This window comes from Nymphalis io, chromosome 11 (assembly GCF_905147045.1).
Source record: "Nymphalis io chromosome 11, ilAglIoxx1.1, whole genome shotgun sequence".
NCBI lineage: Eukaryota > Metazoa > Arthropoda > Insecta > Lepidoptera > Nymphalidae > Nymphalis > Nymphalis io.
This window is the reverse complement of record NC_065898.1, coordinates 2,714,519-2,742,514: the sequence shown is the minus strand read 5'-3', so window position 1 is coordinate 2,742,514 and position 27,996 is coordinate 2,714,519. Positions and strand designations below refer to the sequence as shown.

Genomic DNA, 27,996 nt, shown 5'->3' with positions numbered 1-27,996 from the left:
GGGCGGCGGCCCGCGGTCAGCTGGATGCGCGCGCCGCGGTCGATACGCACGTGGCGCAGGGCGCAGGCGCGCGGCTATCGAGCTCGCAAACGGGCCGCTGCCACCGCGAGCCACACACGCGATGCATGCGGGCACCTAGCGGATACACGCGCGCGGGCCTCATGGGCACCGTGCTGAGCTTCAGCCCGCGAGAGCGGCGACCGCCCGCTGCCGCTCCACCGCCCGATCGCGCCGCGCTCGCTTATTCCTATGAAAGACTTAACAACGCCAAGAACAGAGAGAACCGCGATGAGCGTACACGGGACGAGCGACGTGCCACCCTCGACGATGCCGCCAAGATTATCTCTGAAAAAACCGCCCTCGAGAAAAACCTTAAAAAGCATTCGTTATTTATCAACGCGCTATCATGGAAGAGGTTCTCAACCGCTAATAATAATAAGAAAAAGTTAGAATGCAAGAGTAAGAGCGTTTCAACGTTCCGAGCGCCTCTGGCAGACAATGCTCCACTCGATAGGAACAAGAATGTCAGCGTCGGTGGTGCGATATACGCGCGGGCACCGGTGGCACCTCTACCACCACCGCCGACGGAGGTAGCGCGCACCAATGCGCTAAATAATAATGTGTGCTACGCGGAAAAACTACCTACAACAGCAGTGGGGACAGCCCCGGTGGCGGCGCCGAGGAAGACGGTGATACAAGCGTCGACATCGGAGTTGCTCAAGTGCTTGGGCATGTTCCTGCATGCGCGATGCCACCGCCTGCGCGACTTCCAGGCTGGCGACGCCGTGATGTGGCTGCGGACTGTCGACCGATCGCTGCTCCTGCAGGGTTGGCAGGTAACTATCTTGCAAATAACGTTCTAAAATAACATTTTTTCATAATCAATAATAATAGTATTTATCAATACTTCAGCAATTATTATTTTTTTTCTACCCAATCAATCATGTCCTGCGCATTGCACGATTTTACCTAAATATTGATATATTTCAGAAATAGGGTCTAGGTATTTATGACGTCGATATTTCTAAGAAAAGGTGAGTGCAGAGCATCTGCATCGTGTCCGTGACATGTTTGTGAGTTGTGGAGAGTACTTCCATAGCCGTGAATACGTAGTACAACTGTTCAGCCCAATCGTTATGCTAACATTAATACTCTACATTTAAGTAATTAACTTTACAATTGTAACGCGTCCTTGTTGTTAATAAATTATGCGTAGCAATATAATATCCATATATAACATAATGAAACAAATTAAATATTTACGTAAAAATGTTCGCCTATAAAATTATTGTTTTTGTACTTTTATTTAGTTTATATTACTTTTTATTATTTTACATGTTCATCATTTTTCTTGTCTTTAGGTTAAATATAATTCAAAATAATTAAGAACGACAATTAGCAGACGTACATTAAGGCCATAATAACAATACACTTTAAAATTTTGTGCTAACTGTGCTAGATAAAAGGCTCTTATAATCTTTTGTCTATATGAAGTATTGCGTAAGAACTTTCCTTTAATATCTTCATCGGTATTGTATTTTTATTTTTTTATCTGTTATTAAAAAGTCATGTTAGTATTTAGTAAAGAAACAGCCTGTTAATGTCATACTGCTAGGCAAAAGTCTTCTCTTCTCTTAAGGCTTGTAGGTTATTCCACCACGCTGGTCCATTGCTGGACCATATTTTCATTTACCTTTAAAAAAAGTATATAAATTATTATTAAAACAATTTCCCGGATGTGAAGTTGCAATCGGTTCATGTGTATTCGAACCACTAGACTACTACTCAACGTATCAATCTATACAATAATTATATCAATAAAAATGTCCGCGATAATTATGCGGGTAAAATTCCCCGAAGCGAGGAGAGGTCGCGATTTCCCGCTCCAATTTGTACGTACGCAGTGCTCTTGTGCTTCAGACAACACCTGACAACGCCTCACGATCTCATGCCTATACATATAGTGTTTTTTTATTTGCACCTGCGTTATTTGGAGCGTTTGACTTTTAAATATGTCGACCTCTGATTCGCAATGGTCAGTGAACTTACCAGGGTTATTGATTTGATTTCCGGTTGAAACATGAAATGGCGTCACGCTCAATAAGCGAAACTGTTTAAAAAAATCCTTGTGAAATTTTATTTCTTTAATAGCAAGCCGTGGAAAAGAGTTTTTTATTATATTACATAATTATTGTAATGCTCTTTTATTTTTGATATCTTACAACTTATTCGTAATTTGAGGTTGTTTATTGATACAGAAACTTACAACAACAATCTTAAACACTTCTAACATACGTTATGCGTTAAGTTCGATTGATATATAATAAGTAATTCGAACTTAACACTTCGCTTCAATCGAATAATATAATAAAATAAATGAGAACGTAACTTGGTCTGCCTGTTTGTTAGCTTGTTACGTTTATTCTGCGATTTGTAGGCCAATTTTAATAACAAATTGTCACTATACCCATCCTCATTAGGAAAGCCCGTGAATAAAAACTTAAGATTATTTTTCTTAAGAGGCGGTTGGATTTTTTTGCATAGCACGACTAAATTTAGAGTTACATTTCAGTTAAAAAAATATGTACAAAGTTCTGCATCTGAAATGCACATTATATATGCGTCAAAGGCATGTAGGATGCGTTTAAAAACGATTCCATTTGGCTTTGAGGATTTCACATTTAATTTTGTACTATATCAAATGTATGACATGGTAGCAATTTACGAGATATTTCGCTTAAAACTCTATAACATAATAATTAAAATCTATAATTAAAAGTACTAATCTTTTGATTGTTTTCAATTCAAGGGAGAGCTTAGCATCGTACCATATTTCGATGATTTTTGAACTATTAAATTCAATCAAATAATAGAAGGAATACAAATTTACGGACAATACGTTGGTGGAGATTTGAAAATTAAAAAAGTATATATATATATATAATAAAGGCTAGGTCAAATTCTAACATTTTACATTGAGCTCTGCATCCAATTTACAAGATTGCTTTTATATAATCGCTCTTATTGAATTTAGCAACAGGAAAGCTAAAACCATGGCGACGAACGGTTTCCCAATCTGACATTCCATGAATTTCTAGATGCTTGTAATGAATAAATATTTACCCTGGCCACGTGTTCTAGGAAGCGATAAATAACTTAAAACCTTCAATTGATCTGGTAAATGTCCAAAATATATTTTAGTCTCACCTGGCCGAATATTTGAAATACTTTGTTATAAATAAAACCAATGATATGGAACAAATATATTTTATTATTATTAGATCAAAGTATTAAAATAGCTCAATGCTTTACGTTATAGTTATTTTTATCGATGTATTATTAAAAAAAAAAATTAAATATAGAACTGTATTTGCCAGTTTTTTTTTGTGTTATGTATTAACATGACCAACACTATTTTAAGGCAAACGAGCATTTAGGCTACGTGAAGTAGCTAACCTACTGAAACTGTAAGAAGTGTAATCAAATTTTTATATCGTCAATCTACTGCCTTATGCCTGTATTTACACTGACTCACTAACACTTCAGACAGAAAATATGCAATGCAAAGTTTGGCGATAGAATAAATAGTAAGATGTTGGTAAGGGCTATTACTAAGCCTTACAAGAAGACACAAAGTCCTGCCACTGGTGGAATGTGTCTTGTGATTATTTAACCATTCGATACGTTATTTTTTAAATACCGTAACAGCCTGTGAATGTCCCACTGCTGGGATGAAGGCCTCCTCTCCCTTTTTGACGAGAAGGCTTGGAGCTTATTCCACCACGCTGTTCCAGTGCGGGTTGGTGGAATACACATTTGGCAGAATTTCAGTGAAATTATACACATGCAGGTTTCCTCACGATGTTTTCCTTATCCGTCAAGCACGAGATGAATTATAATCACAAATTAAGCACATGAAAATTCAGTTGTACTTGCCCGGGCATGAACGCCTTCTTACCACTGGGCCATATCGGCTTTTTAAATACACTAATTATTAAATGTAAATTTAGATAGAAATAAATTACTTAAAAATTTGCATCCTATTGATCTCATATATCTTTTATACGTGACATTAACAAAATATTTTACGCTCAACTACCGTAGATACATGCCATAAAAGGAATAAGAAAGAAATTGTAAGTTTATAATAGTGTATATATATAATAGTATACTAGGTATGTAATAAACTTGACTCGATACGATCTCGATGGTGAGGTCTCGGTTAAAATCCTAGGTAGTAACACTGAGTTCATGCGTTTATAGGATTTACTTGATTTTTTTATATAATATAGGTAGGCGGACGAGCATATGGGTCACCTGATGGTAAGTGTTTACCAATGCCCATATATATTAGCATTGTAAGAAATGTTAACCACAGCTTACATCGCTAATGCGCCATCAACCTTGGGAACTAAAATGTTATAACCCATGTGCCTGTAATTACTCTGGCTCACTCATCCTTTAAACTGGAACACAACAATACCAAGTGCTGATGTTTTGCGGTAGAATGTCTGATGAGTGGGTGGTACCTACCCAGACGAGCTTGCATAGCACAGACGCGCCCCCAGTGTTGGTTGTGGATTGTCGTTTACATAATGGTAAATATTTCTTACAGTACCAATATCTTTCGGCGGTTGACCATTTACAAACACTTACTTTTATATAAAAAATATTGTTCGTCTTACACTCGCTAGTGAAGGAAAACATCTTGATACCTGCATGCAGTGAATAATATTCTGCCTCACGTACATCCACACACTCGCAATGGAGTAGCATATTGGTGTAAGTTTCAAAACTTTACCAGGCTTTTCCAAGGAGGCTTTTATCTAGCCGCATGATTCCGAGCTATTGTTTCAGTTTTCGTTAAGCAAAATATAAAAAAAAAATCAAATAAAACACCCCTCTATTATCCATCTAATATTACATATAATATTACATAATTTTTAAATATATAAATAGCATTGATTTTTTGACATCACGTGACGACAATCGCGTTGCTACGATTATATCAACGCTTTTATACATTTTTATTTATTTACGTCACGATAGTATATTGATATTTAATTAGGTTATTAAATCCATAAATTTACCGTATAAATGTATTATATTACATAACCATATATTATTTATGTAACAAAGGGCTTATGTTATTCACGCAAAACTTGATCCAAGACTGAGTTTAAAAAAAAAAAAAAGATTTTTTTAAATTATATAAAATAATTAATAATAGTTAATTAAAATATTATATCTTCGTTATATGTTTATATAACAATCTATTTGGTATTTTGATATATGTATAAAGGAGACGTTTATAATTATAATAGAAGCAAAATTAATTACAACGTTGCATGTCAGGTAGCCATTACGTTTAAAAATTCACTTGTAAGAATGTAGTGTGAAAATCGAATACAAATAACATTTAAAAAGAAAAAAGTTATTATTATTTTAAGTATTTAACAATGGCTATGCCTTTTTTCCTTTTCTATATTATAGATATATTTTTCTATATTATATATTTAAATTGATCGTGTAACTGATTACGTAAACTTTTTAGTTTGGTTTTCTTTTTTAATATCTTAACATAATATTTTTAAATTTTGTTTATCAAATCAAATTTACAAGTGCAATGAAGAACAAAATTTTGCGCTCAACTAGCCCAGATACACGCAAAAAAGTTTTTTCATAGAATTCGCATTGTGTGAAATATATAAAATGCTTAAATTAATTGGATTAGCTTATAGCGTTCTACAAGCTAACGTCTTTGAATGGGCGAATGATGCAGATATTCTGCAGTGAAATGATATAACAAGTCAGCGAGATGTGGAGCCAGAATTTATTAAAAATAACTGTATTCAATATATTTTTTCTTAATTTCTTCATTTCTAAAATACATTTGGTTAACTTGTAAGTTAACCAAATGTATTTTAGAAATGTTAATCATAGTATCTTTTTTATTATTATTTAGAAATGTTTATTTATGTATAAATATGAAATTATTCAGGTAGTAGCGATGTTCCACAAATACCTTACTAACCGTGTGTGAGGTGATCGTGTTGATTGGTAGCTTTTTCGTAACATTGATCGACTTTCAACTATGCTACACGTGCCGTTTATGAATATTTTATTTTGAACTTAGTGGGTGGATAATTTGTCTTGTCGTTTAATAAATACAAAGTAGAATTATTCTATGTACCATAGAGAAGACACTGACAAAATAAAAATGCCACAATATAAATTAGTCGCATCATAAGTTATAACAAATTAGAGTGATCAGTTTTACTGTTATACGAACAGGAGTAATTCTACTAATAAACTGTCACTTTATCGCAATCGAATCGAAAAATAATCGTTTCAGTGTAGCAATTTTTGTATTCTACTAACAAAACGATCCAGTTGCGCTTTGGTCGCGGTGGGATCGGAATGGAATCGTATCGAATCCGTTACAAATTTTTAGAAATAGAATCGGGAACGTATCTAACTTTTATAAATTAGTAAAATTGGCTCTGTTTAATAGTTATTTTTTAAGGAACACTCGACATGTTTAAGGAAGACCGTGCACTAGACTATCATTATCATGAAGCAGACGCGTCGAAGTCACAGCGATGCTTGTGCAAGTGAATAAGTAGGTACATATCAAATCAGGATCTGATATATATATATTTATGTATATGTGTCTTTGCTAGGAAAGCCATGCGGATTATCATTGGTTAATATATATTCGTAAAATATTTTTCACAGAATTGATAATGTTTTATTCTAATAATATTACACAAATAATAAATATGCTTTGCGATCTTGTAGGATATTTATAATTATTTAAAATAAAAATATATATACTACTGTAAATTAAATTTTTAATATACTAGGTTCATGAAGTTTCATATTTGTAGAATTCACATACTGAATTATAAAATTTACAATATTATAGAGACATTACCATGCCAGTAAAACTTAAGCAAATAAAGCATATTTTTATGTGAAAACAATGATAAAACCAAATACTTGAGGAGTATGAGTAAAGAAAACTGAGTAATAGCCATTAAATGCACCACTGCTGGCCAAAAGCCTTCTCTTCTTATGAGCATAATATTTTGATGCTAACATATTCCACACCTCACCATCACGGCCCCAGAGGTATATTTTTCGAGTATATTACTGTGGCCTACTTTAAAATGGTTATATCCTCATCAATTTCTCAAGACAAGCAAGAAGTATTATACATAATGTCTTAAATATTTCAAGGCATAAAACGCTATTCAACTTGATGGCATAATTTTTCACCTCAAACAGCGGTTACGTTCATTCAATATGGATGGTGCGACCCCTCAATCGATACTCGTCTACGCTTTCTTGGCGTGTCGGGGTTTGTTTAGAGCGAGACGACGATATTGCGTGAGCTGTACTTGTGCTTGAGGAGAAGCCATTAAAGAAATGCGCATTATAATCGATAGGAAAATAAATAGTAACGAACAATATCATGTTTTTCACAAAAACTACGTAGTTTAATAGCGATGAAAATATTTATAATTATATTTGAAATATAAAGTATGACTACTAAGGTCTGAAGTTGTCTACTGACATTAATAACTTATTATATGGTTAAATTCATTTGGTGGTTGGGATCTATGCAATCAATGCCTACCCATTGTGTACCACCCACTCCATTGGCTAAACAGCACTACTTAGTATGCTTGTGTTCCGGCTTAAACGATGGGATCCAGTGTAATTTTAGGCACAAGCGACATAATATCTTAGGTCGGTGGGGCATTGGTGAATGGTTACTATGCCAATAAATATGGGTGATATTATACTGTGGTAAGGTGTATACTGTATAGCTTAAAATGAAATTCCTTTATTTAATGTTGAAAACGTATTTATAGTTAAAGTACCTGGACCTGAGAAGAACCAGCAAAAGAAATTGAGCGGTTTTTTTTTCTTTTTGTAATTATTTAGAATTTTCAATACAATAAAGAAATCGCCCAGAGGAGATCATTGCTTTCTTAAGTTATCATCTATTCTATGAACTAGTAAACGTTTCTTTGCAACATTTTTAAATTTAGGAAATGTTTTTTTTAATTAATATCATTGTCTTCTTACAATATTTCTAAACAATAATACCAGCATTACATGTTATCGTAAGTGCGTCTGTTATTGATTGTGTATTTTTTGAACGATTTAATTAATTTTGAGGTCATAAAGTCATAATGCAGAAGGCTTGGTGGCAAAAAATAATAATACAAAATCTGTCAACATAGATTTTAATTACCTTACTTTGTAAACCCTTTTCGTGCTACCCACGAAAATACTATTGTTGTTATGTTATCAGTATTTGTACAAAACGTATACAACTAAGTATTTATAATAAGATCGAAAAGGCAAGTAACTAGTTTCAGCTCCCACCAATGTACGCGTGCCCGCGAGGGGGTTGAGGGCTGTTAGGTACCTTATGTCCTTTTCTGTATCCCAGACAACGTGTATACAAAATAAAAATCGTTCGAGTAGTAAAAATGTAAAAGTTTAACCAAGAAACAAACAAAATATTAAGATTTCTTACCGAGTAGTAGTAATTTTTCATACAGCTACGAGGTGCTACGGTTACGGCACTCTCCAGTATTCTACGCAGTTTTCGGTTATTGTTTATAACGAATTACGATACAAACTACCAACATAACAAAGATGCAATTATTTATTAACAGTTAATTAATTCTAGCGGATAGGTTTAGTAAATTTCATGATTATCGGCTGAGTAGTTAAGACGTGGGGCGACAAAAAAACTCACTATCACATATTTATTATTAGTATTACAATTTCCTGACACGTTAATTGTATCGTAAATATCCATTATCCTTACAGTAACAGCCTGTGAATGTCCCACTGCGGGGCTAAGGCCTCCTCTCCCTTATTTGAGGAGAAGGTTTGAAGCTTATTCCACCACGCTGCTCCAATGCGGGTCGGTAGAATAAACATGTGGCAGAATTTCAGTGAAATTAGACACATGCAGGTTTCCTTACGATGTTTTCCTTCACCGTCAAGCACGAGAAGAATTATAATCACGAATTAAGCACATGAAAATTCAGTGGTGCTTGCCCGTTTGAACCACGATCATCGGTTAAGATTCACTTGTTCTTACCACTGGGCCTTCTCGGCTTTTTCCTTATATGGCTGTAATACAATTCTTGTAAACAGATTTCTTTTTCGTTGTTTACATTACATATCTTCGTAGTAAGCGAATTTCCTCGAATGAAGGGCTTCGCTTGTATTGCTATTTGGAAACAACCCTACCGAATCAAGTGCTAATATTTGATATTGTTTGTATACATTTACTTACTAGGCTTTATTTGTTTTTACACCCACGTGTGAGAGGGGTGTCAGGTCCTTTTCAGTACCCTTAACGACAATGCAAAATTTCATGATGAATGATTAAATAGTTACCATGTTAAAGCGCAACAAAAAAAAAAAAACAAACTCATTTACATATTTATAATATTAGTTAAGATTTTATATGAATAATGAACAGATTTAAATTGGGAATTATAATGTTTGTATATATGATATTCAATGATGATAAATGATAACAATGACGTTATTACATAACATATATAAGCTATCTTATTCTAACATAAGTAATATATATATATATATATATATATATATATATGTATAATAATTATTTATATATATATATAAAAATAATTTTATTGTACAAGAATAGTGGCATATGAATATTATCCAGGCTATTTTTAGTTAAAATCAATACTGTCGTTTGTCATACGACGTGTAAATGAAATTATGTAGGTTAGATATTTAATAAGTTGACATAGTTTGTATTTATTTATTTATTTATTATGTTAATACATGATTAAAAGTGTATATAATTTTGGTATATGCAGCAGTGGGACATTTACAGGCTGTTACTATATATATATATATTATCCGCTCGAAAAAGGCGCAAAAAGCACGTATTTCATGGATTTATCAACCTGTATATAAATATTTACAATATTTAAAATTTAATATTGTACAACCATTAACGTTTAGTTTTTGAAACGATGGTTAAAGTCAGAATTGCTAATCTCACAAAATACAGAACACTCACTGGTCGCCTATTGCGTCATCGTCTGCTATCGACCAATTACAATTCAGTTTAAAGTAAAATTAGTTAATTTTTCTTTGATGAGCGTTGAACTGAACACAAAACTTTGTTTAATCTATCAAAGCGGGTGGGCCGTAAATGAAGACAATCGTTTTAATTATCTATTAATTAAAAATTAATTATTCATAGATAACTTGTATGGTATAAATTTTCAACATTTACTAAGACATTTATAGAACAACAGACGTTATTCTAGGGTCTAGTTACAGGTGTATTTTTCTAATAAGATTATCACACTGATCAATATCAACATAACACAGGTCACTTCAAGGTGAATACGACTGAATATTGTATTTAAAATTATACTGTAGCTGACTATCTGATTTTTTTTTGTGTACGTTTTAACTAGCAAGGGAATTTATTAGTTACTACTAACTAATAGCCAGTTAATATCCTACTGCTGAGCTGTAAGGTTACCTTTCGATGTTTTTTTTACCGCCGATCACGAAATGAATTCAGTCAATGAATGAAGATTGAAAATTCAGTGGTAATTGCACGAGTTTGAATCCGCAAATAAAATATATTAAAGTAATGTTGCAAATAATTTCCCGTAATAAATTTTATTTAAAAATGAAATTGTTTTATTCCAGGACGTGGCGTTTATAAACCCAGCGAATGTGGTCTTCGTGTACATGCTTGTGCGTGAGCTGGTCGACGGGGAGCGGATAGCCCGTCCGCAAGAGCTGCAGGCCGTGGTGCTTACCTGCCTGTACCTCTCCTACTCTTACATGGGCAACGAGATTTCCTACCCCCTCAAGCCTTTCTTGGTAGAAGACTCAAAAGATAAATTCTGGGATCGGTGCCTTCTCATCGTCGACAGACTGTCCTTTAACATGTTAAGAATCAACTCCGAGCCTGGTTTCTTCACTGAGGTATTCACAGAGCTGAAGGCGTGTGGTACTGTGGATAGCCCACCTCCGGCTCCTCAGCACCCCGCACCTGCGCCGCCACACGCGATGACAGCTGCCTGACATACAGAGGTCGCTGTGCTCAGGCTAGCACTGACTGACCGCCCAAGTCGTGTTTGATGCCGGCTTTTTACTACAGAAGCTCTTGGTCAACCGTCGATTGTAAAGTGGACGACTAATCACACGTATAGATAATTTAGAACAGATTGGATATAAATTAATATTGTATAACCTCGTGTGATCGATGTATGCAAGGCTTGTCTATGTCAATTAGACAAAATGAAATTTTGGTTAAATTCCCTTTTAAAATTATTTAATAATTTCCAAGGAAGTTAAACTTTATTTATATTATAATTGTTTGGTTTAAAAAATATAAAAAAAACGTTAAATTGTAAACGATCTTATTGCTAAGCATTTAACGTTTTAACATGATTGACCGAGATTTTCGATGAAAGTAGTATAAAACAAAATGGCGGTTACAATAACAGTTGTGACTATGTACTATGTAGACAAAAGCATAATATCCCAAAGATTTTAAAATGTGATAAAAGCAGAAAACATGCAGTTATTCAGAGCATTAAAAAAATTGTAAACGTTACGATCTATACAACAAATCACCGATGCAGTCCCGATTTGTAACTTATGGAACTGTTTCTGCTTAAAAAATAACTTTACCTCAAGTTTATAGTTTGAACCAGTTCTATAAATAACAACCAATCCAAACACTTGATTAAAAAATCAATAATTCCTAATTTGACTTTCGAACGTAACGGTAAGAGAATATAAAATAGCTACCTCTCGTCGTACGTTTAGAAACAATTGAAACGATAGAACATTTAAACGTTCACTTGTGAGTTATTCACACTGAATAGTCAAAACTGTACTTTCTATGTCTGTATTATGGTAGGTAATTGTCTGATAATCTTATTTTCCAAGCTGCTCACTCATAGCGGCGTTCTAGTCCAATAGCGCAGCGTTAGATAGTAAGTTAAGAGTTTCGTAATGTAGTGAATGATCGTATTGCCATATAGTTAGATGATATTAGCGAAATGTCTGGCAGGCGGGAGGATGCAATAATGCGGTAACACCGTCGTGATTTACCGGGAAACCCTTCTAAAATGTGTACGTACGTATGACCGGCTCAAAGCGGAATGACCTATTAAGGCAATGAAGTATATTGTATTTAAAAAAATAGGTGAAATTTTGCGAATGAATAAGCGTTTTGTACAGTAATAACGATTAAATATATTAAGTCCTAAATAATAGTCTAGATTAGAAAAATGGCAGGTATTAAATACGCCTGAAGTGACACTCGGTCTAAAAAAACTGAACTTCAAATAGTTTAACACTTGATATAAGATGATTATGAGCTCATACTTTCATTATCGATGTCATAGTTACACTATAATGATTAAAATCTATACCTTAAGATATTGTTCTTGAATTTATCGCACTTACTTCATATTTCCCAAATCGTTTAGTTTTAAAGGTTATTAATAAATAACATTAATTTATAGGGCGTGGCATTTCCAAATTATAATAATATTATATTAATAAAAAAAAGAAGCTCTCTTGTTTATGATATTATAAATGATACTAGGCTGAAGATTACCAATTGCTGACTCTTCGGCAAAAGGTTAAAAAACACGGGAAGTGTACCAAAAATTACGTCTTACGACCGCTTACGTGTGCTTGTATATCGGTGAACTATAGTGGTAAAACAGCTTTTTTAATTCTATGCATGCGATTGTTGATAATAGTTCCCATTATATTTGTTACACGGTTTATTGTATAAATATTTAAAAAAAAAACTGTGACATGTAAGACTTTCACTATAAACATTAAATTGTCGTTAAGGCTGGAGAAAATATTGGATTTTTAAGACAATATATATATATATATATATATATATATATATATATATATATATAGTCTATATATATATATATATATATATATATATATATATATATCTTTAAAAAAAACAAAAACTCCATAAACATGCCAAAAGTGAAGCGCTTAGTTCACAGTTTACATACTTTACTTTCCCCTCAAATTCGGCCCATCATAAAAAAAAATATTTGTCGTAAAAATATTTGTTGTAATAATTATGTATAATAAATACTTTGAGAAATGTAAGTATCAAAAATACTTACGATATCTAATGTACATAACGTTTGCAGCAAGGGAATAACCCAACTCATTTATCTTGTATCAAATTAGAGTGTAATAAAATCAATGTAAACTTTTATAAACATGGGTATATATAATTTATGTAAACAACCAAAGAAATATTTGGTAGTTACACCTACGTAAGTTACTGCTCCATTTGTATCCTAATGCGTATATTATACCCGTGGCGTTATTGATACTACTAAATAGATGTAGTCAAATATCAACGGCTTTATTTATGAATATTGTTTTTGGGTTGATTAGTTAAACAATGATGTCTTCTTCTTTCAAATGTCAAGTCAGTGATGACAGAGAGAGAAATCAGTAATTAACTAAATACTGACTAAGACACTTTTATTAGTCGTTAATTTAAAATTTCGGCTTTCGACACATCAAAACTGAACTCCATCGGAGCGCGGTGTACCAGCGCAACCATTTCTACCTCCATTGTGCGAAATAACTAAATGTAGAAATAACTTTTAAATACTTAAACTGTCTAACTAATGAAGAGTTATTGAGTTTTTCTGTCGAGATTTCTCTAGAGAATTCTCAGTTGCAACTCGGAGTCTACAGGTTGGCAGTGCTTGCACTCCTGTGCTTCGGAAAGCACGTAGTGCCGTTGGTTCTACGTCTAAACTCTTTTCGGTCTTGTCCGATTTGTTGTTGAATCGGATTATGAGAGTGCACAAACAATTGTGCACTTTAATGTCATGTGCAGTTGGCTAGTCTCCTTTGAGAACTTGCCGAAATAGATCAGTAAGACATCATCAATTATTTATCTGTAGCATAAAGTATAATTGTTGATACGATAATTAAGGCACAATTGGACACTAACAATAAGGTTAACGCATTTGGAGCAGCAGCATTTAACTCGAAGACATTGTGTTTATTTTAATGAGTTTATCATATAACTTAATTTTACATTACAACAAGTTTTGGATAAAAATGTTTATATATTTAAGCATATAAATTTTGTCTTCAACAAATGCTTAGTGCCTGGCCCTATAACAAGATAAAATATTGAGGATAAGATTTTTTTAGTAATAAAACCGAGTGTCCTAGTTTAAGGAAACTGTTTAGTCAAGTGAATGTAATAAGGATAGAAAAGTATTTATTGAATAAAGATAAAAGAATCTCAAAAAAAATAATATTCCAAACTCGTAATTAATTTGATAAAGTAGATGTCTGTGATGTTTATTGAATTTACAAAGGCTTTTGTTAGTGTTGATTAATAATATTGTATTTGTTTTATTTTTTATTTTGCGATTTTTGTTATTCTAGTCTATTGCCAGATTTAATATATAAGCAAACGATTAGGGTGACCATTACAATTGTTATCTAAAGTGTTATACCCCGTAGAATTAAAATAATTTTGATGCCGTCTTCTAAAATGTATGTCTTAGTATTTATTTTCTAAAACGTTTGTTATTGTTTTAATTGGCTGTTATTTTGTAATCAAGCTAATAAAATTAAAAAAAAGTCCTCATTCGTGCTGAATGCTTATTGTATTATTATTTATTTTAAATTCAATAGTGGAATACTTAAGTTACTAATGTACATTCCAATTATAATTAATAATGATCTATTAAAAAATAAAATATAAGCTCGAAAATTCATTGATGTCCCAATGATCTCCCATAAATATAATTCGATATTTGGAAATGTGGATGTGCAGACTTTGAAGGTAATACAGTTCAGGTACCTCTTCTAATTATTCATGTAACTCACGTTTGTTAATTAACCTACTGTAAATATACCTTATTATTAAAAAAATTTCGTATATACAAGTGTGGTGTTTTATTTTTCTTAAATCTAAAATAGCATTTAAAAAAATATATTTTTAAAAATAAACTAAGAATAGACAGATGAAAAGAGAAAAAGAAAGGGTTACGTCATATAGATCTTAAGAAAGTAGTTAACTAAGAAATAGCTGATGGTTCATGACGATCTTGGTTAGATTTTATTTAAACAAATAAATGATCCCCTTCTGTGGACTATTAAGATTTGTTATCTATACTTAGGCATATTCAGTTCATTTTATATTAAACACACGTATTGCGAGTGGAGATTATACTTAACAAAAATTATATTTGATAATTATCAAAACCAAATTAGAAACGCTCTAATTTTTTACTATAATTTGAATTAATTAAGCCGTTACACGTGTGTACAATATTTATATTATATATACATAGTGGTCGAAAAGTCAGCATATCAAAAAAATCTACTAAACTTACCATAAATACCATAAATGGTATATATTTTTCATTGATAACATTAGACATATCCTTTAATCGTTTTCCATTTGCCGCGCCCATTCCGCAATATGGACGTGCATTGCTTTATCCCAATATTATACATTTGTTATTGTGCTCATTTTGTAGATAAGTTACTTTAAATATTTAAAAATAACTGCAATTGTAGTTTAATAATATGTAAGTGTCCATAAAAAAATACTTTTAAATTGAGTTAAAACTCAAATTGATTAAAGAAATATACAGCCAAATCAATTTAAAGAAATATTTTATATAAAACTAAATTGAATTACATGTATAAAAAATTATACATTTACACAACTATTTACCTAAGAAACAATAAACACAAATAACTACTACAATGAGCAAACACAACTCAAACTTCATTTATCAATAACACAAAAATAACATTGAGCAATTAACAATGAGCAAACACAACTCAAACTTCATTCATCAATAACACAAAAAAGTTGGATTGGAATTGGAAGCCCAACCACTAGTAAAAATTTGGTACTATCACTCAAATTTTAAAATAATACGTAAGTTAAGCTATAATAATATAAAATTAACGTGGTAACTGCGTTTTCACAAGAATTGTTTATTGTTTATTATTAAATGTAATACAGATTTTAAGCGGATTTAGCATAACTACTCTGCATTTTAACATACTCTGTTGAACGCCTCAATTTCTTGACAATTTGTCATTGTGATTTGTGACATTAGTATTGTCAAATTTGACAGAATAACATACACAAACCAGCTGCGAATGGAGTTTTGGCGGTTAATAAATTTATTTTAACACTATATGAAAAGTTTAAAATTTTATAATTACTTTCGAACTATTAGAAATATGTAAACTTATTGTTTTGTTTTATTGGATTTGCTTCATTCAAACCTTCTTTGTTATAACGATTGTTTTGACAAAACAAACAACTTTAAACCTCTTGCAAATAACTAGTTAGTGTAAAATTTAAGTCTATACAAGTACAATGGGTGATTATCCGGATCCTGATGAAGAATATGAGCTCATGTATTCCGACGATCTTGATTTACTACGCGACATAGATGAAAACTCAGGTTAGAGGTTTTATTCCATTTTATTTAATCAATACATATATACCAGGTAAATGCTATGTATGTTAAACATTAATAAATTTAACTCATAATAATTTTAGAATCGAATCCGGTAAGAAAAAAATTAATGCCCGCAAAGCGAAGCTTAGATTTTTCAAGTCCTATTGCTAATAAGATTCCAGTTGTTAGTGAAACATGTAACACAAATGCTACCAGCAATGAAAATACTTCAATAAGCTTAACTCCAAGCCTCACAGCTATGGAAGACATGCTTGCCCCGAATGCTTCTAACAAGAGAACAGTTGAGGATTTATTTGGTGATGTTGATGATATCGATTTTGATAATATACATTTACCGAGTAAAAGACAAAAGACAGAGGAAGAAAGTGACATGGAGCTAATAGATAAAATTATTGAAAGTAGAAAGATGAGACAAAAACTAGCTGAACCTTCTTCTAGAGGTATTGCTGATAATGGAATGGATTATAAAATAAATGAAAACCTCACTACCAATGTTCCAGGGTATGTAATATTGCTTAATTTGATATTAGAAGATTAATGATGTATATTTTATATATAGAGCTTAAGTAAAATTCTTCTGGTTACTTAATTTGTTTTTAGTTGGCCTTTCATGGCCTTTACAACTTGGAATGGAGATCGTGCTTATGTGAGATTGGAGTGCGAGGATATGTGGGAAAAGTCGTTGGATGCTGTAACCAATCAGTTGTCATTGAAGTCAACATATGCATCTGTTTGGGAGGAAGCTAGAAAAATTGTAAGATGTACTTGCTCTTTTTATCAATTAAAATTTAATCATCAACTATATCTATTGTTGAAATTCAATTGTATGTTCTTTTAAATATACTCAATGTAATATTTAATTATCTATATATATAATATATATATATAATTTAATTTTCATGCTAAATTTTATTATGCTTAGTTTATTTTATTTTTTGTAGTATAAGCTAATTGTGCTCAATACAGCACATTATGTTAAGATTTTGTAATTAAAACTGTCTTGTGTGTTAATCCTTTAAAGTCAGTTTTACTTTCACCACTGGATGTCTTTAGGCCCATAAAAAAGCCACTTGAAGTGTTTCAAATATTTTTAATGATAAAAAAACATGTTCATGTATTGTCTGTTATAGTTAAAAATCGTACTATTCCCACTAAGGATTACTCTTTTTATAAATCCTAACTAACAAATAACACTGTATAATTTCAGTTAGAAACCAAGAAACAGCAGCAGGAAAGACCTGATATAACTGAAGAAATAGTTACAAATGATAATTTTAATGAATTATGGGTAGAGAAGTATAAACCAAAATCGTATGTGGACTTGTTGTCTGACGAGCCAGTCAATCGGGCGGTTCTACATTGGCTTCACTTGTGGGATAAGGTATAGTTTTATTTATTTTACCTTGAAATTGAAGAAATCAAAATATTGTCTTTTTTTATTAATAGTAATTTTAAAACAAGACTAATAGGATGAGTGTAGAAAGTAAGATGACTGCTCATATCATAAATTGTAGAACTGTTTTGCTCTCGCTACAAAAATATATAAAAATACATTTTATCCCAAATTATTCTTCATTAATGGATAATATATACATATGGGTAAGCTACAGAGTAACACTAGCTTTATCACTCTTCACAGATTAAACAACAATACATAAAAACTTGACAGATTAAACTATAATACCCTTCACAGATAAAACTATAATCTATTCCTCCTATTTTTAATTTTGTTCAGTTAATAAATAATATGTACCATAAATTAATTTTTTTTTTTAAATCTGATCATCATTTCTTTTTTAAAGTGATCAGATCGAAGCCAGTCGCTTTTTCTTTAATCGAAATTTGCAGTTGTTTGTATTTAAAAGGTTCGTAGCCAGTTGATTGTTGTGTCCTTCGAGTCTTTGCTTATAGGCCAAAGAAGACTTTTCTATTTCTTCATTAACTGTAGGTATTTGCAGATACTTATGTACTTCCTTGTTCTGTATGAACCATGGTGCATTGCTTAAGACCTTTAGCACTTTGTTCTGGTAGCGCTGGAGGATTTCTATATTTGAGTGACTTGCAGATCCCCAGAGTTCTATGCCGTACGTCCAGACTGGTTTTATAATACATTTGTATATAATAAGTTTATTTTCGAGACTCAGTGTTGATTTCCTGCCTAGTAGCCAGTACATATTTTTGAACTTTTTGTTTGCTTGTTCCTTTTTTGCTTTCATGTGATCTCGCCAGGTAAGTTTTCTGTCTAGACGCATACCTAGGTATTTAACAGTCGTATGTTTTGGTAAAATGTTTCCACCGAGTCTCACAGGTGGACAGTCTCCTCTTTTTACAGTGAACGTTATGTGAACTGATTTTGCTGGGCTGGCTCGGATTCTCCACTTCTTTAGCCATGCTTCTATTTTGTCTAGGTGTTCTTGCAGTTTTAAAGGGGCTATGTTCGGGTCTTTGTTACAGGAGAGAACTGCAGTGTCATCTGTATAGGTTGCGGTCATCGATTCTTCAAAGGTAGGTAGATCGGCGGTATAGATCGTATATAGAATGGGACCCGAGACGGATCCCTGGGGCACTCCTGATTCTATTTGGTGGATAGATGAGAAAGAATCCTCGCATTTAACCTGGAACATTTTGTTTTGTAGGTAAGACTTTATAAGCGTATACGCACTATTTGGCAGGTGTAACTTTAGCTTACAAAGGAGGCCCTTGTGCCACACGCGATCGAAGGCCTGTTGTATGTCAAGGAACACAGCCGAGCAGTATTCTTTTCTCTCCATCGCTTGCCGTATAGTATGTGCTACTCGGTGTATTTATTCTGTCGTTCCATAGTGTGCATGAAAACCAAATTGGTGGTCTGGTATCACTTTTTGCTCCTTTATTACTGGAAGAAGACGTCTTAAGACCACTTTCTCGAAAACTTTTGAAAGTATGGGGAGAAGACTTATTGGCCTATATGATGTGACTTCTGTAGGAGGCTTACCCGGTTTACCGTAACCGTAACAGCCTGTGAATGTCCCACTGCTGGGCTAAAGGCCTCCTCTCCTCTTTTTGAGGAGAAGGTTTGGAGCTTATTCCACCCGGTTTGGCAACCATATTTATGATGGACACTTTCCATAGCTTTGGGAAATATTGTAATCTCAATATTGCGTCGAAGAGGATTGTCAGCAGGACGATGCCTTTTTTTGGTAATTGTTGAAGAACTTTTGCTATTATCAAATCAAATCCTGGTGCCTTTCGTTGTTTTAAATTTTTGATAGTTTTTCTGACTTCTGCTAGTGTAACTGGAGTCAACGGTAGAGACATCTGTTGGTCACTGTTCAAGATTTTATGAATTTCTTCTTCTGAGTGCGCAATGTCAGGTTTGTTAGGTTTAAATACATCTTTGAGAAAGTTAGCGAATAACTCAGCTTTGTCTTGGGGTTTTCGTGACCAATTGCCGTTAGTTTGTCGTAGCGGGGGAAAGTGTTCCTTTGGCCTTTTCAATGATTTTGTCATTTTCCAGAGTGAATAGTCATCTGCTTTATACGGAGACAGGGTCTTTAGTTTGTCTTTCAAGGTACTATTTTCATTTTCGCTAAGCATATCTGTTAAGGTTTTTTGTGCTTTATTGAGTGCCTTTTTATCTTGTCTATTTCTACTGGTATGATATTGACGTCTTAGCCTTCTCTTCATAACTATCAGCTCCCTTATTTTGATTTTGTTGATAGCCACGCTGCTTTTTGTATTAGGTTAGTGGTAAAACCACGCAGTGTCTTTGTCATCTTCCATTTTGAGAGGTATACACAAAATGGCATTCTCTTCAATGTAATCTCGAAAGGCCTCCCAGTCAGTTTTATGATTGTAGAGGGTTTCGCGTGGTTCTTTCCAGATGACTGTGGAGCTTAATGTAACAATCACAGGTGTGTGGTCTGAGGAGCCATCTAGACATGATTCCACATCTGTGTAGAGTTCAGACATCCCCTTGAAAACAGAAAAGTCAATGAGGTCCGGAGTTTTATTGGGGTCCGATGGCCAATAAGTTGGTTCTCTTGTTGATATTACATTCATGGTATTGCTATCTATTGCCTTTTTCAGTTCTCGGCCTCTTGTCGTCGTTAGTCGGGAACCCCAATATGTGTTTTTGGAGTTCCAGTCTCCTCCTGCAATGTATTTACCACCGAGTGTATGAAAAAAGACACTAAACATATGTTCATCTATACGATGTTTTGAGGTACACTGCTGCCACATTGAGTAATCCCTGATATCGCATACAGTTGTTTTTGTGTGCCCAAATTGTTGGCACCTGGTGCATGCAAGCACCTTGGTGAATTTCAGTAGATTTCCTTGGGTCTTCAATCTTTACTCTCGTGTAGTATATGTATTCTATATTTTTTATTTCTATGTTATTGGGACTAGGTTCTATGTTTGCAATAAACATGTTTAGAGGCTTTTTGTTTTTTCTGGATATTGCGTAGACTATTTCACCTCGTACCTTGTTCCCTGTTTTTTCAATTTCTTGTATTATGGCCGATTTAGGAGTGGTGTGATGTAAATTTTTAATTACAATTCGGTAACATTTGTTTTGCTTCGGGGTGAAAGTGTGACCGATGAGGCCATTAGTATATAGTAATATTAGTGTATAGTATAGAGTTCTATAAGATCTTTGTGTGTTTCGGTTGATTGTGTCATCACTCTTAGCTGGTCTCTATTTATGATTTTACAGAAGTATTTGCTACTAGGTATAGTCTTATTCAATAAGTCTGTTAATTTTTTTTTTTTTTTATAGAATAGGAAGGCGGACGAGCATATGGGCCACCTGATGGTAAGTGGTCACCAACGCTCTTAGACATTGGCATTGTAAGAAATGTCAACCATCGCTTACATATCCAATGCGCCACCAACCTTGGGAACTAAGATTTTATGTCCCTTGTGCCTGTAATTACACTGGCTCACTCACCCTTCAAACCGGAACACAACAATATCAAGTATTGCTGTTTTGCGGTAGAATATCTGATGAGTGGGTGGTACCTACCCAGACGAGCTTGCACAAAGCCCTACCACCTTTAGATAGGTCTTCTATTCCATACAATATAATTGGTGGTTTGCTAGTTTTTTTGGGATGAGTGGGTGTATCTTCCGTTGACTCCTCAGTTGGATCGACTGGTAATTCACTGTATATGTTAGAAGTGTTAAATTCTATTTGTGGTCTTTGATCTGGTCGATCTAGTTTTTGAGTGTGTGACGACGATCTCGGTCTTGTGATGAATAGGCTTGGATGGAATGTCTACTGTGTGAGTTTTTTATTCGTGCTGCTGCCAGTAGCATTAACTGTCACGGGGGCCTGGTCGCCCACTCCCGCGCAGTCTTCGGTAGCATATTTCACACTCGCAGGCCCGGGTACCTGCGAGCGCCGGGTGTTAGCCGGGTCGCATGAGAAATCAAAATTTTTATCACTCATATTTCCATTGTTTTAAGAGGTGGGACATACTCATGACGCTTTCCCAAGGCGACATGGCCACACTATTAGAAGGTTTAAAATATGATATAAGGTTTAATAGGTAATTTAATCCTCCTTGGCCTGTGGTACACCAGTGGACAGGTTAATTAACCGCCGCCTGTTGCTCGGCGTTGTTGCTCATTTGGCACCACCCAGGGGCACGTGTAGGGTGGGCCTAGGAGAAGGTGGTAAATCCTACGGACGCGAGCAACATTGCCTCCCAAAAAAATTAAATTATAACTTTTTATATATTTATAAAAAAAACACTTATTGTTTATTTCTAGTGGTTCAGTGAAAAGAAAACTCGATCTTAACCTCATTTTTGATTTAACAATTTCAGGTGGTATTCAAGAAAGAGGTGAAAACAAAAGAACCACACCAGCGTAACGCGTTCAGCAAGCGTACAGGACAGTTTCAATTGAGTAACAAATGGAAGGGTAAAAAAGATGATGAACCAGAATTAGATGATGATGGTCGTCCACATCACAAAGTGGTACTGCTGTGTGGACCTCCAGGTGTTGGGAAGACGACTCTGGCACATTTATTGGCTAAATTAGCAGGTGTGTGCATCATCAGCAAATTTTAATAACAAAAATTTCATTATAATTTTATCTTTTATATACTGAATATATGCAAATTTTGTATGTTTTGTCGTATATCTTCTAGGGTACAGACCAGTTGAAATAAACGCATCAGATGAGAGGAGTACGGAAGCCTTCCAGTCAGCGTTACAGAGCGCCACACTCATGCAGTCCGTTTTAGATTCAGAGAGAAGACCAAACTGTCTAGTGCTAGGTAAAACTTTATACTAAAATATTCAAATTAATTTATTTGTGCAGTAGAATAAACAGACGCGACTTACAAATGAAAAAAAAACATTAACATAATACAATATTATGTAAAAGAAGAAATGCTGGTTGCATTTCTTATTTACCGCTATATTATAAACAAATTAAAAAAGTGCTTTACTTGGTTCTAGGGCTTTTTGTAAGCCCGTCTGTCTATCTATTCACTCATCATGACGAGCCGGTTGGCGTGGTTGGTGGATGCTTGCCTTTCACGCCGACGGTTGTGGGTTCGATTCCCACCCAGGACAGATATTTGTGTGCATGAACATGTCTGTTTGTCCTGAGTCTGGGTGTAATTATCTATATAAGTATGTATTTACAAAAAGAAAAGTAGTATATGTAGTATATCAGTTGTCTGTTCCATAACACAAGCTCTGTACAAGCTTAATTTGGGATCAGATGGCCGTGTGTGAAAAAATGTCCCAGGATATTATTATTATTATTATTATTATTATTATTATTATTATCATAAAATCTATCGCCAGACAGCAACACTTAATATTGTTGTGTTCTAGTTTGAAGGGTGAGTGATGTAGTGTAATTGCCGGCAAAGTTTTAGTTCCCAAGTTTGATAAGAATATAAGAGATGTTATTAATATTACACTGCCAATTTTATTAGGCCACTGTGACCTCTTAATATCAGGTCGCTCACCTTTTCGTTGTGTGTACCTTTATAATTTAAAAATTAAACTCTTTTTTTTTTTTAAATTATAGATGAAATTGACGGTGCTCCGATACAAACTGTGGAGTTGTTAGTGAAGTGGTGTACCGCTAGCATGAAGAAAGAGGAAGGTAAGAAGAAAATCAAGACACAACCGTTGAGGAGACCTGTTATTGCCATATGCAATGATTTGTATGCTACTTCATTAAGACCTCTGAGGTATGATTATTATTATTAAATTAATCTGTGTATATATATATATATATATATATATTATGAATTGAAATCATTTGTGCTTCGGGAAGATGAGACCCCAGTGTGTACTAACTATTGTAGAAGTTTTTTTTTTGATATTGGATATAATTTATGAGTAATATGTGCCAATTAGGATGATATTTTCAATTAATAAGGAAAAACGTGCTTCATGATCGCTTCCATGGCGTGCTTAAAAGAATTATAAAGGATTTTTTTATCTCAAAGAGTTAAAAAAAAGTCCCTAACTAACTTCGGGCGGGGTTGTTAGTATAAAAAAAATAAAATATTATTTTATAATTAAGAATATTACACAGTATGAACATCAAGAAGGTATTTTAATTGCGTTTAATGCAATCTACTATTCTAGAGATCATTTCAATCATGCAAATATAAAAAAAAAGAAATCGTCTTGTATTATATTTTAATCCAATTAATTCGGTAACATAGAATATTACCTTCAAACGACCCAACAGCAACTCGGACCTTTTGGTTTCAAGTTTTATAAAATTTGTTTATATAAACAACGTCACGAACGGTGATGGCGCGCAGAGCGTGCGCGCTGGTGGTGGGCGTGCGCGGCGCGGGCGCGGCGCGGGTGGGCGCGCGGCTGCGCGGCGTGGCGCGCGCCGAGCGCGTGCGCGTGTCGGCGCGCGCGCTGGCGGCGCTGGGCGCGCGCGCGCGGGGCGACGTGCGCGCCGCGCTGCAGCTGCTCGCCTTCCTGCACGGCCGCTCCGACAGGCCGGTCAGTCGGATGTGTTGTCTTTGCCTTTGATATCTTCCTGATCTTAAATTTGATGTCGATGCGTGTTTTTTATTTTCAGGCAGCAAACCTATTCTGCTTATATACTTGCTTACGTACTTTCTATATTATTTAGTCGTTTCGAGATTTCTAATGAAATTCTTACGAAATCTCCAGATAACCTGATCTCGATTTTTTTATTGATATCAATATTAGTTAGTATTGTAATAAATTTGAAGTCAATTTATTATTTCAGATAAGTTTAGAAGATGTAGAGAATGCAGCGATCGGTACCAAGGACAATACCACGAGCATGATGCAAGCGCTGCAAGCGATTTTTGCCATAGACGATAACAACCCTGATTCCATTCTGAAAACTATTCAAGCTGCAGGAGAATATGATAGGTTTGTCAATTATACATATTCAAAAAATACAATAATTCATATAAACAAAACCGTTACTTACATAACATAACATTGGCGATGTATGGGATTGATATTTCTTACAGTATCAATGTCTACGGGCGGTGGTGACCACTAACCATCAGGTGATCTATTTGAAATTAAAAAGAATGTAATCAATTTGCCTTTTATTCACAGGATAATAGAAGGAATATTCGAGAACTATCTCGAGGCGAGAGTGGACTCAAGGCTACTCATAGCTTGCGAGACGACATCGTGGCTGCGACTGTACGACGCCATCAGTACCTGGATTCAGCGTAACCAGAACTACTCGATGTATTCCTTCCTACCGCTCTGTATAGCGCGGTGTCACGGTTTGTTGGCTTCGAGGCAGACTACGAAAGTGAAGTTTCCTTTGCAGGCACAGGAGGTACTTTATCATTTCACTACCGCTTTCTTTTAAAGTTAATATACATTTTATAGTCTGACACCCGTAACTGAACATTTTGACGGACAGGCAGATAACAAATTCAGTCCAGTTGCCTTGAGTATCATTACCGAGTCTATGTTTTGTCTCACAAATTAATTTGGTTAACCAATAAGAATATCGGCGGAACTTAAGAGGTTTCTCGGATGCCGTTTTACTAAGAGATAGGCCGTCTGCATGTGTGCGCATCCTAAGCTCTGCTCGCCAGCATTATGTGTGTGTGTGTGTGTGCGCAGATGTCGCGGCGGCGCACGGAGCTGGAGAGCGCAGTGTGCGGCGTGCGCGCGGCGCGGGCGGACGTGTCGCGCGCGGCGCTGCGCCTGGACCTGCTGCCGCTTCTACCCTACGTGCTCACCCCGGTGCTGCGCTCCGCTAACGTGCAGGTATGCGTACACTTACCTTCATCTGATATATGCGTCTGTATAGGCAACAGAAGTTTGTTATACCTTAGTTAAAGGTGAGTTATTCCCGTAGCTCTTGGCACCACACTTGAACTCTTTCCGATCAGATTGTCATCTCATCGCACTATGAGATGAGTGGATAGATTATATGTCCACATACATATATCCTTGTGCACACATACAATTATGTGAATATAATATGAGAATTCTAAATTCTAGTAACTAATTAATATGATTTTTTTGCTTTCTCCCCAGCTTTGTAGCGAGACCGAGCGTACAAGTCTGCGCACATGTGCGGGAGCTATGTGCGACTACGGCTTGCGCTACACGCAGCAGCGGACGCCCGAGGGGCTGTACGCCTTCGTGCTGGAGCCGGACATATATAAAGTTGCTTTCTTTGGTACGATTTAATATTTATATACAGGCAGTTTATTTTCAGTATATCTACACTATTCAAAAGAGTTCAGTCGCAAGAAATGACTTTACGTGGTTTCAAAGTGTACACACATCCAACTTCTATACTTTTTTTTTTTTTATATTTGCCGGGAGGGCAAATGACTACTCCACCTGATGGTAAGTGGTAGTAGAGTCCAAACGCGACGACGGCCAGTACAGACGGGAAAAACGTTCTGCACTAGCCGCCTTCGCCTTGCCGGCCCGCAAGATGCCTCGTCACGCCTCGTTTGAAGGAACCCGGGTTGTAAGAGTAGGGGAACACGTGAGCTGGTAAGGAATTCCATTTTTTGGAAGTGCGACAAAGAAAGGAGTTGCCAAATTTCTTTGTTCGCGATGGAATTTATGTCACAGTTAGGCGGTGACATCGAGAACCAGCTCGCGTGGACTTAAGAAGGAAGGGGGAAACAGGAATTAGAGAGAATAATTCCTCAGAGCACTCGCCGTGATACAGTCGGTAGAAAGCGCTCAGTGCTGCTATCTCACGACGCAATTGTAAAGGTTCAAGGATGTTTGTGACCTTTACGTCGCCAATAATGCGTACGGCACGTCGCTGCAACCGGTCCAAGGCCTCCAGTAGGTACTTAGCGGAGTCATCCCAAAGGTGCGAGCAATATTCCACGCAAGACCGTACCTGTGTTTTGTACAGCAGGCACAGTTGTGGCTTGAAAAAACGCCGCACCTTGTTCAGAACTCCGAGTTTCCGTGAAGCTGTTTTTATAACAGCCTCGATGTAATCCCTTGGACTAAGGTCGCAGCGAACGTCAATCCCCAGCATGGCGATTTTGCTTTGTATCACCAGCGGAGTACCACAGAGGGAGGGAAGAGGGGAAAATGCTGACTTTTTCGCTGTGAGAGCGCATACCTGTGTTTTCTTGGCATTAAACTCAACAAGATTATCAGAGCCCCATTTGGCGATGAACTCTAATGTCCTATCAAGTTCAATGACAAGATCCTTCCGCCTCTCCTCAATTTCCGCCCGCCCAGCCACTGCGCGTCCGTGGTATCCACCATGCACTGTACTATCGTCTGCATAGCAATGTATGTTCCCAAGAGAGAGCATATCATTGATATGCAAAAGAAAGAGTGTCGGAGATAGCACAGATCCCTGGAGGACCCTAGCATTCATTACATAGAATTGTGAAGCGCAACCATCAACTAAAACACGAAGGCTACGCTTGTGTAGGAAGCTGGCAATCCAGGTGCATAGCTGAGCAGGCAGACCATATGCCGGCAGCTTGGAGAGAAGACTTCTGTGCCAGACCCTGTCGAAAACCTTGGAGATATCGAGGCTGACAGCCAACGATTCTCCATGCTTGTCGATAGCTTCACCCCAGAGGTGTGTTACGTACGCTAGAAGATCACCTGTGGACCGTTTTGGTCGAAACCCGTACTGACGATCATTAATTAAACAGTGATCTTCTAGGTAATGGATCAGTTGGTTGTTTAAAATCCGTTCCATCACCTTACAAAATACAGAGGTGATAGCTATTGGCCGATAATTTGCCGGGTCAGACCGATCCCCTTTTTTGGGAACCGCTTGCACATTAGCTCTTTTCCAAGTCTCCGGCACACATCCCGAAGAGAGAGAAAGTTAGAACAGGCGCGTTAACACAGGAGACAGCTCCGCTGCGCACTTCTTCAGCACTATGGCTGGTATTCCATCGGGACCGCTAGCTTTCCGTACATCAAGTGAT

General features: G+C 35.4%; 3 protein-coding genes across 3 annotated transcripts in view; 2 read left to right on the top strand and 1 right to left on the bottom strand.

Moving 5' to 3' along the window:
- LOC126771694 (uncharacterized) overlaps positions 1-27,996 on the bottom strand; it is a 207,146-nt gene that overhangs the window by 99,167 nt on the left and 79,983 nt on the right. The gene's annotated exons all lie outside the window — the stretch shown is intronic.
- Positions 103-12,936, top strand: LOC126771630 (cyclin-dependent kinase 5 activator 1). Its single transcript, XM_050491628.1, has 2 exons — positions 103-836; positions 10,744-12,936. The coding sequence occupies exons 1-2, from the start codon at positions 126-128 to the stop codon at positions 11,122-11,124; spliced, it is 1,092 nt and encodes a 363-aa protein (XP_050347585.1). The 5' UTR covers positions 103-125; the 3' UTR covers positions 11,125-12,936.
- Positions 16,245-27,996, top strand: part of LOC126771583 (chromosome transmission fidelity protein 18 homolog) — a 46,086-nt gene continuing 34,334 nt past the window's right edge. Inside the window, exons 1-12 of the mRNA XM_050491541.1 lie at positions 16,245-16,565; positions 16,664-17,084; positions 17,184-17,337; positions 17,791-17,964; positions 22,394-22,613; positions 22,720-22,848; positions 23,616-23,781; positions 24,367-24,559; positions 24,813-24,961; positions 25,157-25,388; positions 25,682-25,828; positions 26,102-26,246. Of these exons, the coding sequence (XP_050347498.1) occupies positions 16,478-16,565; positions 16,664-17,084; positions 17,184-17,337; positions 17,791-17,964; positions 22,394-22,613; positions 22,720-22,848; positions 23,616-23,781; positions 24,367-24,559; positions 24,813-24,961; positions 25,157-25,388; positions 25,682-25,828; positions 26,102-26,246 (2,218 nt within the window). The 5' untranslated portion in view covers positions 16,245-16,477. The remainder of the gene's footprint in view (positions 16,566-16,663; positions 17,085-17,183; positions 17,338-17,790; positions 17,965-22,393; positions 22,614-22,719; positions 22,849-23,615; positions 23,782-24,366; positions 24,560-24,812; positions 24,962-25,156; positions 25,389-25,681; positions 25,829-26,101; positions 26,247-27,996) is intronic.